This window comes from Cynara cardunculus, assembly GCF_001531365.2.
Source record: "Cynara cardunculus var. scolymus isolate 2C chromosome LG 7, CcrdV1, whole genome shotgun sequence".
NCBI classification, from domain to species: Eukaryota; Viridiplantae; Streptophyta; class Magnoliopsida; order Asterales; family Asteraceae; genus Cynara; species Cynara cardunculus.
Genome location: NC_037534.1, coordinates 10,462,709 through 10,475,431, shown reverse-complemented (window position 1 = coordinate 10,475,431; position 12,723 = coordinate 10,462,709). Strand labels below are relative to the sequence as shown.

The 12,723-nt window shown below is 32.0% G+C and overlaps 1 protein-coding gene across 3 annotated transcripts; it reads left to right on the top strand.

Moving 5' to 3' along the window:
* The first annotated feature begins 3,672 nt into the window (after positions 1-3,672).
* Positions 3,673-5,082, top strand: LOC112515260 (endochitinase-like). 3 transcript variants are annotated; one of them, XM_025121966.1, is made up of 4 exons: positions 3,673-3,868; positions 3,937-4,215; positions 4,342-4,486; positions 4,577-5,082. In XM_025121966.1, exons 1-4 carry the CDS (start codon positions 3,673-3,675, stop codon positions 4,944-4,946), a joined length of 990 nt encoding a protein of 329 aa, XP_024977734.1. In that variant the 3' UTR covers positions 4,947-5,082. The 3 variants fall into 3 exon arrangements, with proteins under 3 accessions (XP_024977734.1, XP_024977733.1, XP_024977732.1); XM_025121965.1 differs by having other exon boundaries at positions 3,673-3,914; positions 3,995-4,215; XM_025121964.1 differs by having other exon boundaries at positions 3,673-3,977; positions 4,097-4,215.
* Positions 5,083-12,723: the final 7,641 nt, after the last annotated feature.

Sequence of the window (12,723 nt, the reverse complement as noted above, 5' to 3'; positions counted from 1 at the left end):
TATACAACCATTTACATTTGTACAACCAATACAACTCAATCTCAACCGTCCATTTAATTTGATGAATATGTGATTTCATAGAAGTTTTGATTGTTTCCTAATATAAAGTATTGATCATAATTAATGAACTCTATTCATCTTCCATAAATATTCAAATCATAATAAATAAACTCTCATCATTTTTATAAATATCTTAATTAATTGGATTTCATTGTTTATACAAATAGATATGATTGCATTTGAATTGATGTTAAAAATAATGGCAAGCTAAGGTGGCGGGTAGGTGTGGCGATGGCCGCTTGACCTTAGACGAAATCCACATAATGACTCATCATGAAATATAATCGTTTTCCATACCTAAATTTAGAATTCTATCAACAATTTGATAAGTGTCATTATTGTCTACATGAGGGTTGGTGGATAGTTTATCACATTAAATACAATCAGTTTAAAAAAGAATATGTGATATTTAGGGTTTGTTTTCTTACCTCTTAATAGTTTTATTAAGAAGTAATGTTTGAATCATTAAAAGGTAAATCTTGTTTGGCAAAAAAAGTTTGTCTCTTAATAGTTCTACAACCCTCTGAATGATTTTGTATCTTGACCATCCCTTAACCATCAAGCGCCCTAATTTCATTGTAAACAATTACCAACAATTATATTTCATTTTCCATTATATTATGAGAGGCTCTTAATCATTCTGACCACTTAATCATTTTGTAACAAACAATTCAATAATTACCAAACAGTCTCTTAAATTATAATATAGAAAACAAAAATGAAATCATATTCCATAAGTTAATGTTCAAGTATTACCTTAACAACTAAATATAACAATTTATATTTAAATAAAATATATAGTTAATTATTTAATGTCCAAGAAAATAATTTATTTTAATTTCCAAAAAAAAAACTAAATGAAATAAAAAATTGAACAGTCTGCTAGGGGTGTACAAAAAACTGTCAATCCGCGAAACCCGTCCAACCCAACCCGCTAACAACTCAAGTAAACCCAACCCGTCAAACTGTCCACCCACCAAACCGCTAACCCGCCAATTAGGAGGGTTGAAATTGCTCAACCCGCCCAACCCGCCAACTCGCCAACTCACCGCTAATATATGATTTTTATAAAAAATTATTTATATATATGTTTATTATGTGTGTATATATATATATATATATATTATTAATGTATAAATTTTATATAATTTTTATTGATATTATATATTGTTTCATTTTAGCTAAACATATAGGTTACCAAAAGAGATTCACGATCAAAGAATGATGACAAATAATATAATTAATAAGGAAAATTATTGATTTTTTTTTTGCAGCAACAACAAATTGATATGTCGGAAAATATGAATGGTATTGATAGATATTTGATGGACGAATCCATCAATCTATGACATTTTTAAAGAGTTACATTCAGGGCCGTCCCTGGGGGAGGGCGACACGGGCGCACGCCCAGAGCCCAAAAATATCAGGGGCCCAAAATTTTCCCCTAAACTACAATAATAGTCTAAAATATTTTAATAAATTAAAGAAATCCAAAAATTGTAACATATAATTAGAGACAAAAAGAATTTAGTAGAAAATAAGGGCTTAAAAATATATCAACTAATTATATTGGAGAAGAAAAAAAATTAATTGGTCATTCATTATATGCTATTGTTTATTTCCTTTCTACTTTTTTTTATCTCCAACAAGGTCCAATGATATTGGCTATTGTTATCTCTAAAAACTTGACTGTTTTCGTACTTCAATAATTCAAAGTTAAGATCATGTGCTTGCTATTGCTATATATATTTTTTGGATATTTTATCAATTTATGATTTTATTGACTATTGCTATTTGGTTATCTTGTTCTAATTGTTTTTATTGACTACTGTTATTTATTTTTGCTTCTACATAAAATATTTTACTATTATTTGACAATCAATCTATTGTTCTTATAATTTTTGACTTGTTTCATGGTTTTGTGATTAATCAATAAATTTTTTCTACTAGATGTATTTAGTAATGTCTCTTATATATGTCATGTTCCATAAAATTTTAATCTTAACCACAAGGGTGGTGTCTGATTGGTTTGAGTTTGACTCCAAATGTCAAAAGTATCAGGAGGTCTCAGGTTCAAATCCAAGGAGGAATAAAAATCCCCTTGTGGCTACGGAGGTTCAAATGCGGTGACTCCGGGCTATCTGCAAAGCAAGTAGTCGTCCTGGGATTAGTCGACTCGCATAGCGGGTTGGATATCCCGGTTAATCAAAAAAAATCTTAATATCTTATTTTAGTTGAGCAAAAAAAGAAGGAAAATATAATTTAAATGTTTTCATCGATTGTTTGACTTATGTATCTTTCATTGGGATTCCATCACACCATAAAATTCTATTTAAGTGCTCAAACAATCATTTGTTGAGCTTGTATATCATATGTTAATTTCATTATTTATTTTTATTGGATCTCAACTGATCATTTTTTTCTTTTATATTTTTATTGATCCTCATTTGTTTACTTGTCAAGAAAACCTTGATAATCTTCTTTATTATTGATCTCTCATTGACTCTAATGATTACTTCATTCACACGAATTATCTTTTTATATCAAAATAACACATATTTCTTGTTATGAACTAAAAAAATTCTTACTTTTTATAAAAATTTATGAACCATAGTTTCTATACTCTTGGTTTTAAATTACCTAATAAGAAGTACGTAAATTTAAGTACTTTTATATATATATATATATATATATAATAAAGATAAATAAGATTTCTTTCCTCAGTAAATTATTAGCATTTCTTGTACTCAATTTTATACTAATAAAAAACATTTATTGAATTTATTTTCGTACTTACTGAATGTTACTACAAGAAAAGTGAGTTTTGACGATGCGCCTTTTAGCGATAACATGTTTCCGCCACAAGTTATAGCGTCGACATGTTGTTGGTGTACTCTTTCTGATGATAAATGGACATTTAGTGACGACAAAAGTCGTTGCTAAAAACCTTGTTTCTTGCAAGGGGCCCCTGTTCTTACGTTCGCCCAGTGCCTAAAAAATGTCAGGAACGGGCCTGGTTACATTAGAAAAAATGTCTTATCTAAAAGAGTTACAATGTGTTTATAGGATGATTTTGGACGTTTTAACAAATTCTATGATGCTTTTAAAATAAAGTGTCGTATTAGTTATTTTATACAACATGATTTGAAAAAGTGTCATATGAACATAGGTGTCCTATAAATAGATGAGTTTACGRGACACTTCTCAAAACGTTTCTTTAAAATAACTAATACGACATTTTATTTAAAGATCGTTCTAAAACACTTGTTGAAATGTCCAAAAATGTCCTATAAACCTATTGTAACCTTTTTAGATAGGACGTTTTATAGTATGGTCCATAAACTTAAGTTTTATGAATTATTTCATTCGTCAAATTATGTAACTACTAACCTGCCAACCCAACCTGCCTCAACCCTAAGGGTTGGGTTGGGTTATATTTTTGAATGAGTTGGGTTGGATTGAGATTTTTCTAAACCGTCATAATTGGGTTGGATTGTAAAATTGTTGTAAATCGCTCCACCCAACCCGGCGTACACCGCTAATGCAGCAATCGCTTATATATACACATATACATATACATACATACACCTCTCATACATATCAACACACACCATGGATAAGTTTCTGGTACTAACCATTCTAGTCTTTCTCTTCCTAGCAACAGCAGTCTCTGCTCAAGATTGCGGGAGACAAGGCGGTAACAGACCATGCACCAACGGGAACTGTTGTAGCCAATATGGTTTCTGTGGAAACACTCCCGCTCACTGCTCACCGGAAAATAACTGTCAAAGTCAGTGTACAGGTGGAGGTGGTGGTGGTGGTGGGGGTGGCGGTGCTTCCATCGTTACTGCATCTGCGTTTGACCAAATGCTCAAGTATCGAAACGACCCAAGATGCAGTGCAAATGGATTTTACACATACAATGCTTNGGTGGTGGCGGCGGCGGTGGTGTTGCTTCCATCGTTACTGCATCTGCGTTTGACCAAATGCTCAAGTATCGAAACGACCCAAGATGCAGTGCAAATGGATTTTACACATACAATGCTTTTATAGATGCTGCAAAAGCATATAGCGGATTTGGAACCACAGGAAGTGCTGATGATCGAAAAAGAGAACTCGCGGCTTTCTTTGCTCAAACTTCCCATGAAACAACAGGTATTTTCTTTGCTGTTAGAGAAGGAAACTACAAAAGAAACACATGCCATGAATTGGTATTATACATAGTATTTTCTTGTGAAACTTACCATACAGATTAAAATGAAAATGCATGGATATATATAGGTGGTTGGGCAAGTGCACCAGATGGTCCATACGCATGGGGATATTGTTTTGTTAGAGAACGAGACCAATCAAACAGCTACTGTGACTCCAATGCTTGGCCATGTCCTCAAAAATACTTTGGCAGAGGACCTATCCAGCTATCTCAGTAAGTCAACAAGTACCACTTTTGCTTGTTTCAAGAGAGAAACATCTATATCACTGATTCTAATATCTGACTGACTTTACTATCTGACAGCAACTACAACTATGGGGAGTTTGGGAAGTCAATTGGGAGGGACTTGATCAACAACCCCGATCTTTTAGCCACGGACCCAACCTTATCGTTTCGTTCAGCCATATGGTACTGGATGACTCCACAAGGTAACAAGCCATCTAGCCATGATGTGATCACGGGAAGGTGGACGCCTTCGGCTGCCGACAGTTCCGCAGGTCGTGTCCCGGGTCTTGGAGTGATCACGAACATCATCAATGGGGGGTTGGAATGTGGGCATGGTCAAGACAACCGGGTGGCGGATAGGATTGGTTTCCACACAAGGTATTGCCAAATTTTGGGAGTTAGTCCTGGGAATAATCTTGACTGCTACAATCAAAGGCCTTTTGCATAGCAAATGAGAGTCTTGATATTAGTCATCTAATGGGTATTTGAATAAAACGGATTTCGGTTTTAAAATATCAATATGAGCCCTCAAACCTATCCGAAACGAAGGTATGTTCTTGTTATTGAAATTGTTATATCAAAATACTGATATGGATTGGTATTAGATGATGTTAATTAGATTTTGATCAAATAAGTTCAAAAAAAGGTTCCGTAAGTGATTGTCGATGATACAACCAGAAAATACAATGTTTCGATAGAATCCGATGTTTTGTTAAGAAAATACCAACGGATCATATAGAAAATACTTGGGTAATCTATCACTTATTTGAGTTTTCCATCAATAATTTACCCATCAACTTTTATAACGGTTTTGTGACAAGTTATGATTGATGACCTCCTATCCATGTTATAGAATGTCACTCAGGGGCCGTTTACTAAACACTTACTAGGTAAGTGCTTACCGGATAAATTTCCTTATCGGATGAATATGAGAAGGGACAATAATCTTACCGGGTAAGAGCAATGAGAATGATGCAGAGTCTTACCTGGTAAGTGAGGATGACGAGTCTTACCCAGGTAAGTGCTTACCCAGTAAATTGTTGCATTCGATATGTTTTGATGTACTAAAATCTTGCGCATTAAAATAAATAATAGTGTTGACTTCTATCGGTAAGCGTTTACCAGGTAAACAATTGGGTAAACGGCCTCTTAGACCATCTCACTCATGGAACATACAAAAACCTCATTTTCCTTTTATTTTCTCACATTATTATCATCTCAATAGGATAAAACTATTTTCAACAGTTATGTTATTTTAAAATTTTAGAGATTTAAGAAAAATATTTGATCCAACAGACATACTAAACTTTCCTTTGAAAAAAGACGGAGAGGTTTTATAAACTCAGCACTTTCTATTTTTGTATTTATAAAATGTAATTTTGTTTATAAATATATAAATTTAATTTAATATGGTAAAATTATTTTTTAAAAATCGAATATAATCTTATTAATTTTTCACTTTTTATATTAATTTTAATTTGTTATTTAATATATTTGTTAACATATTTGAAAAAACAACTAAAACATAAATATAATTTTATACTAAAATTAGAAAATGCGAAGTTTCACAAATATTCATATCAATAAAAAGTAACAATGAATAATAAATATTAATCTCGATTCAATCAAATATGTTCAACCAAGTGAGATTAACTTTATTTAACCATCTCTTAGAATTTATTTGAAGATATTCTTGAAATTCTTGAGTGGAAGCTTGAAATATTTTTATTGAATTATATATCTTTTGGTATTATCTGTATCATCTATATATAGAGAGACAATTTGGTGTATCGTTTAAAAGTATTTATGATTTATGAATTAATTTTAATTTATATATATATATATATATATATATATGAGTATGTGAAAAATGATCTCCGCATAATAGTATAAAGAGAGAATTAAAAATTAAACTTATTAGAACAAAATATAACATTGTATAAAAATTTACAAGAAAAAAATTAAATTAAATTAATAAATATATTTTATAATAATTAACTTATACTTTTTGTATCAATTTTTGGGGAAGATAAGACCCTTGTTTTGCGACCCTGGGTGGCTGGTCGCATGTCAGGTCACACATAGAAAGCAAGGTTAAAAATCGGATTTCAGAGTAAAACTTTATTTGGCCATAACTTCTTCATCTCTACTCTGTTTTGGGCGATTGTTTTTGCTATGGATTCGTTTTTTTGATCTTTTAAATATGGGAACAATCATGATCAGTGATTCTTTGATGATTTTTAGCTCATATAAGTTGAAGGTAAGATCACATCTTTGTCCTTTGAATCTAGGGTTTGGGTTCTCTTTTGTGTATGTTTTGGAAGAAAAGGAAGTGTTATTGAGATATTTGAATCTAGGGTTTGGTCCTTCGCGTTTTCAAATCCAGGAATGGACCCACAAATATCCAATGAAATGGAATTGTCTTATGATCATGAGTGACATGCAGTTTGAACTTTCTCATTGCTCATATAATTGTTTCTGTTCAGTGGTGCTCTTTTTGTTAAGAGGTTCGGGAGGGTCATAACGCAATGCATGATCTAGGTCCATTACTCCTAGAGCCAGTTTCAAAGAATCTCTCCATGTTGCGAAGTTAGTCCCAATCAATGTTTCGGTCACATAGTTAAGGGTGATAGCATATGTTGAATAAGTATTATGATTAAATGTATGCAACGAAGACACTAAAGTGATTAAATGGGATAATAAACATAAATCATATCAATATACCTATCATTAACACCAAAATAGTTGGTCCTATAGACATCTTACCCACTTATCAATTTCACTTTGGTTACACCAACAATTGAATATTAAGGTGTCCTAAATATTATATTACGCTATATGAATATTGCAATCACCTTTAGGCAGAAATACAATACTTATGTATATTATGCTTAAAATTCATGGTACAAGTTGTCATCCAATTAGCCATTGGATTCCTTGAATGATAACTCAAATAATTGCTTGAGGTGGTGTTTTGCACAACTATAATGTCAAACTTAAACAACCTTTCTTTGGTCTAGTTGCTTAAGTATAACACCGAAGTTACCACTAATCATTGTAAAAATTAAAATAGCTAAAGAATTGGGGTTCCAATTTTCTGGATTAAAGTGATTATCGAAGATCAAATGAACAAGATAATGAAACTTAAGAGAATAAGTAAATCATGCTCTGATACCACGTGTAGATATTATTGAATAAACCAAGATCGGTTTCACATAAACTTATCTCTCAAGTAGAAACATAAATTCGTATTTGGGATAGTAAAGTAGAAACAGAAATACTTACTTGGGATTGATAATTTTGTTGAAGATGATGTCATTTTTGATTCCCTCATCTTATTGTAATGGTTCCTTTGATGAGTATATGGTGGATGGATAATTTCACACAAAATGGTGTTTATAAAGGGCATTAGGAAGTGGGAAGGATGATCCTTCAAGTTCCTAAATGTTTCTCCCTTAATGTGTATTTATTCATCATGATTGCATCTTATGGGTAAATTAAGGAAAAACACAAATTTAGTCCTTTGAGTTATAGACAAAAGTCATATCCATCATACTACATATATTTAAGTCTAGGGACCTGGAATCTCATTTTGGCAAACGTTGTGGTACTATTATAATTGTACCCAACGTGTAATAAGCATTATAAGAATAGTCTGAAGGCCACATTAACGACATATTTTTCAACAGCCCAAAGTTTAATGATTTCCCAAAGTTTGGAAATAGGACTAGTAGCATAGCTAGAATGAGGGGGGGGAAGATAATAATCAGATGAAGGGGAACTAGGATAACACTATTGAAACTAGTGTTGCCTCTGAAGCTATTCGAATTCACCATGTCCATCATCAAAAGATATTCAATCACCGGCTTTCGCCTATCAACAAATACTTCAGCCCCTATTTTCACCATCTACATCTCTAATGTAACCAGATGATTTGAAACAACCATCTCTGCAACACCATATTAGGCCCTTAAGTGATATTTCAACCCTATTCTTCCTGGGTATCATGAAATTCGCTCGAGGATAATCTCAAATTCTCAGTATCCATTTTGGCTGAAACCGTTAATATTTAAACATAGAGAATCATAACCGATCATATATTAATACCAATAATAATTTCTCACTAAATGGGACTTATTGCTAGAAATAAGTATTGGAAGTTACAAAACTGATAAAAAGCGCATGGCCCGTGCTCTTTTTATGACCAAAAACGCACGTCTCGTGCACTGCCATTTTCCACTTAGTAACTTGCCATACATAACCATCCAAAGATCTCGGATTCTAGTTTGCTTACACGAATGTGCACTCTACACCTTATAGCTCGTGTTATAACTTAGATACCAACCCTATTATTATCTTGTGAATCCAATTACCTAAAATGAAACCACAAAGGTGGTGTCTGATTGGTTTGAACTTGGCTCCAAATGTCAAAAGTATCAGGAGGTCTCAGGTTCAAATCCAAGGAGGAATAACAATCCCCTTGTGGCCACGGAGGTTCAAATGCGGTGACTCCGGGCTATCTGCAAAGTAGGTGGTCACCCTGGGATTAGTCGGCTCGCATAGCGGGTTGGATATCCAGGTTAATCAAAAAAAATTACCTAAAATGAACTGATGATTTCACTAAACTCATCAACATAGACATTCATGAATATATGTTAGAATACCCCACAATCTTAACATGTATTAACATGATAACCTTAACACATCCTAACCTACAATCTCAACACACTTTAACTCATGGTACACACATTAAAAATGAAAACCTTAACACAACTTAACACACCTTAACTGCTTAACACATGGTAAGGTGTTAAGATGGTTCCTAGTTCCTACAGTTCCTATCAGGGGCAGACCCAATGTGGAGCATACAATGGCATGGGCCATAGCTTTGGTCCTTCGTCCTAGAGTAAAAAAAAAAAATTAATGTTGTGAAAGGTGACATTGTATTATGTTGTTGGGTGCAACCATTTGTATTTTGAAACTACAATAATAACATAAGTTTCTCTTCGTAGAGTTGGTTTGTATGGTCCTTTTCTCCTATTCCAGGCCCATGTTCGAAGCTTAGTTGTATCATTTTGTAGTTTTTAGTTTTTAACTTTTGATTTCAAGTTTATAATGTTTCTCTTAGTTTTTAACTTTTAATTTCAGATTAATTATGTTTCACAGACATATTAGGATATAAAAAATTCAAACAAAAGACCTCACATATGAAAATTAAGGAACTTATCAACAGATCGATGATGATTTTATGAAAATTATCCATAACTTCCTTCTTATAATCAAATGGTGCTACCACTTGAAAATATTTCTAGGTATTTCAAGTTTCAAGACCTAAAGCCCGACCATAAAAAACTTGGTTTGAAAAAGGTTGTTCGAGCAAAAGATTATGGGTGTTTTCTTTATTGAAAACAGAATCCAGACCAAGACTCGAAAAAGTCATATCCTTGCGCATCTTTAGTTTTGACAAGTATTTATCATCATTCAAGTTGCTTATATATATATATATATAGAGAGAGAGAGAGAGAGAGAGAGAGAGTGGAGCGATCAAATAAAAACCACTCCAATTTGTAAAAACCGTAAAAACTACTCTCATCCATCGTTAATCTTATGAAATTTTTTCATGAAATTGTTAATATTGTGAAATTATTTCATATAATACTTTTTTTGATGAAGTTGTTTCATATGTGGTTATGAAATTATTTCATATACTACTTAATGAAATTTTAATGAAACTGTTTCATGTATTTCTCTAAAATTAAAATAATGAAGATGATAATATCCATGATTAACATTATCCTCAATAAAAATGGTTAATCAGCCTCTCATAATTACAAAAAAATGAACAAAATGAAAAATTATGATTAGTTGAACGAGGTTTTCACGGTTTTACAAATTGAGTGGTTTTTATTTGAACCCACCCTATATATATATATATATGTATATATATATGTATATATATATGTATATATATATATATATGTATATATATATATGTATATATATATATATGTATATATATATATATATGTATATATATATGTATATATATATATGTATATATATATATATGTTATAATCGTACTTTTTATGACTTTATTTGATAAAAAAAATGTTGATGTTTTAAATTAATGTAAATAACCGTTCTATCCGACTCAATTCACCTCCCAGCCAACTTTCTTTCACACTCATCAAAAAATCGGTACCTCCGCAAGTGCCTAGGTTGCAAGCCTGCAACTTGGGAGGGTATATTTTGAAAGAAAAAAAATAGTTGAGTTTTTCAAAATTTATGAGTAGACTGGTTTATCTTGAAAAATGGCAAGAAACCATACTGGACTTTCTCCCCTCGGCAATTTTGATGCCCCTCTACAATCTCTAAAGCTATGTTTGGCAAGAGGAGTGGCGGCCCTTGAGGTTTTTTATACAAACATCCCCTTCCGCAAGCTGCGGCAAATACACTTGCAGAAGCATCGACTTTTTGGTAAATGTATGTGAGAGTTGGCTAGGAGGTGAATTAAGTTGGTTAAAACAGATATTTAACTTTTTTTAATTCTAGAAGTGTACCACACATAAGCCACGCCTTACATATTTGCTATATGAGGCTCGACATCGCATCAAAAACTCGTCGTATGCGCTTTTCAGACCATCCTCAACCAAAAGTGCTAAACATATCACTAATGCTAAATTTCAGTACTCGTTTTTTTATCATTCACCATAATAACACTAATAATCTCCAAACGATTGGTACTTTTGTATATTTATTTTATAAATTATCATAGCATCGTGGTATCATATATTTTACAAATTCTATAAACATATAAAAAACAATACGTGAATTAGGATTTCATGAGAGGGACAAATCATATTTTGCATCTACAACATAAAGCATGCAGAGTGATGTACGTTTATGGTTTAAACATAAAAATATTATGTTTTTTATGATCATCATATATATATGTTCATATCATAAAGCATAATATGCTGACGTTTTAAAACTAAAACATATCAAATATTGAATCTTAACTTTCACTTGGTTCTACGGAACGTACGTGTTGATAACGTGTTATAGGGAAAACGAAATAGAACAACATTAAAATAAAGACTAAGAAATATGTAGTTCTCATTAATCATAAACTCTTTAAATAAGGATAAGTTTGCAAAGAGTCGTCATGATAAATTTTAATACGTAAAAGGATTTTCTTTTCTCACAAGTTAATTTAAAGAGTTTTAGAGGTCGTTTACCAAACACTTACCCAGTAAGCGTTTACCGATAAAATTTAACACTACCACTTATTTATCGTGTAAGACTTTAGTCCACCAAAATGGCATCGTATGCAACAATTTACAGTGTAAGCGTTTACCATGGTAAGAGTCGTCACCCTCACTTACCGGGTAAGACTCTTTGTCCCTTGTCTCCCTCTTACCAGGTAAGATTTTTGGTTCTTATTATATTCATCCGATAAAATAATATGACTTGGTAAACGTTTATCCGAATAAACGTTTGGTAAACGACCCCTAATTAAATCGATTTATAAAAACATGTGTCTAGAAATAGAAATAGAGATAGAGATGGTCTTCTTTGCCATTTAATTTGTGGCTTTGCAAATTGCAAGTAGGTGAAGTGTTATACACTTAGCCGCCACCTTTGCCATTATTTTATTTTTATTTTTTAAACTTAGGAACTGTTTACCAAACACTTACCCGGTAAGCGAATTAATTAATTAGTTAATAAGTTAGTTAAGAAATGTAAAATAATCGAATTAATTAATCCAACGCACCTCATGGACACTCACATTTTCATAACTAAACTGAACTTCGATGGAGCTTAACAGTTAACATACCCGAAACTGACCATCTTAACATGAAAATTTTCAATTTTATTATACATCAATACACTTTAACAACTCTAAACATTCATGAATATATGTTAGCATACCCCACAATCTTAACAGCTATTAACATCATAACCTTAATACATCTTAACACACCTTAAAATGAAATGCGACATCGTATTATGTTGTTAGGTGCAACCGTATATATTTTAAAACTACAATGATAACATAAGTTTCTCTCGGTAGAGTTTGTTTGTATAGTCTTTATTTCCATTCCAGATGCAGGTTCGAATCTTAGTTGTATCATTTTCTTAGTTTTTAGCTTTAATTTTTAATTGTAGATTTGTTATGTTTCTCTTAGTTGTTTTAACTTTTAATTTCAGATTTATTATGTCT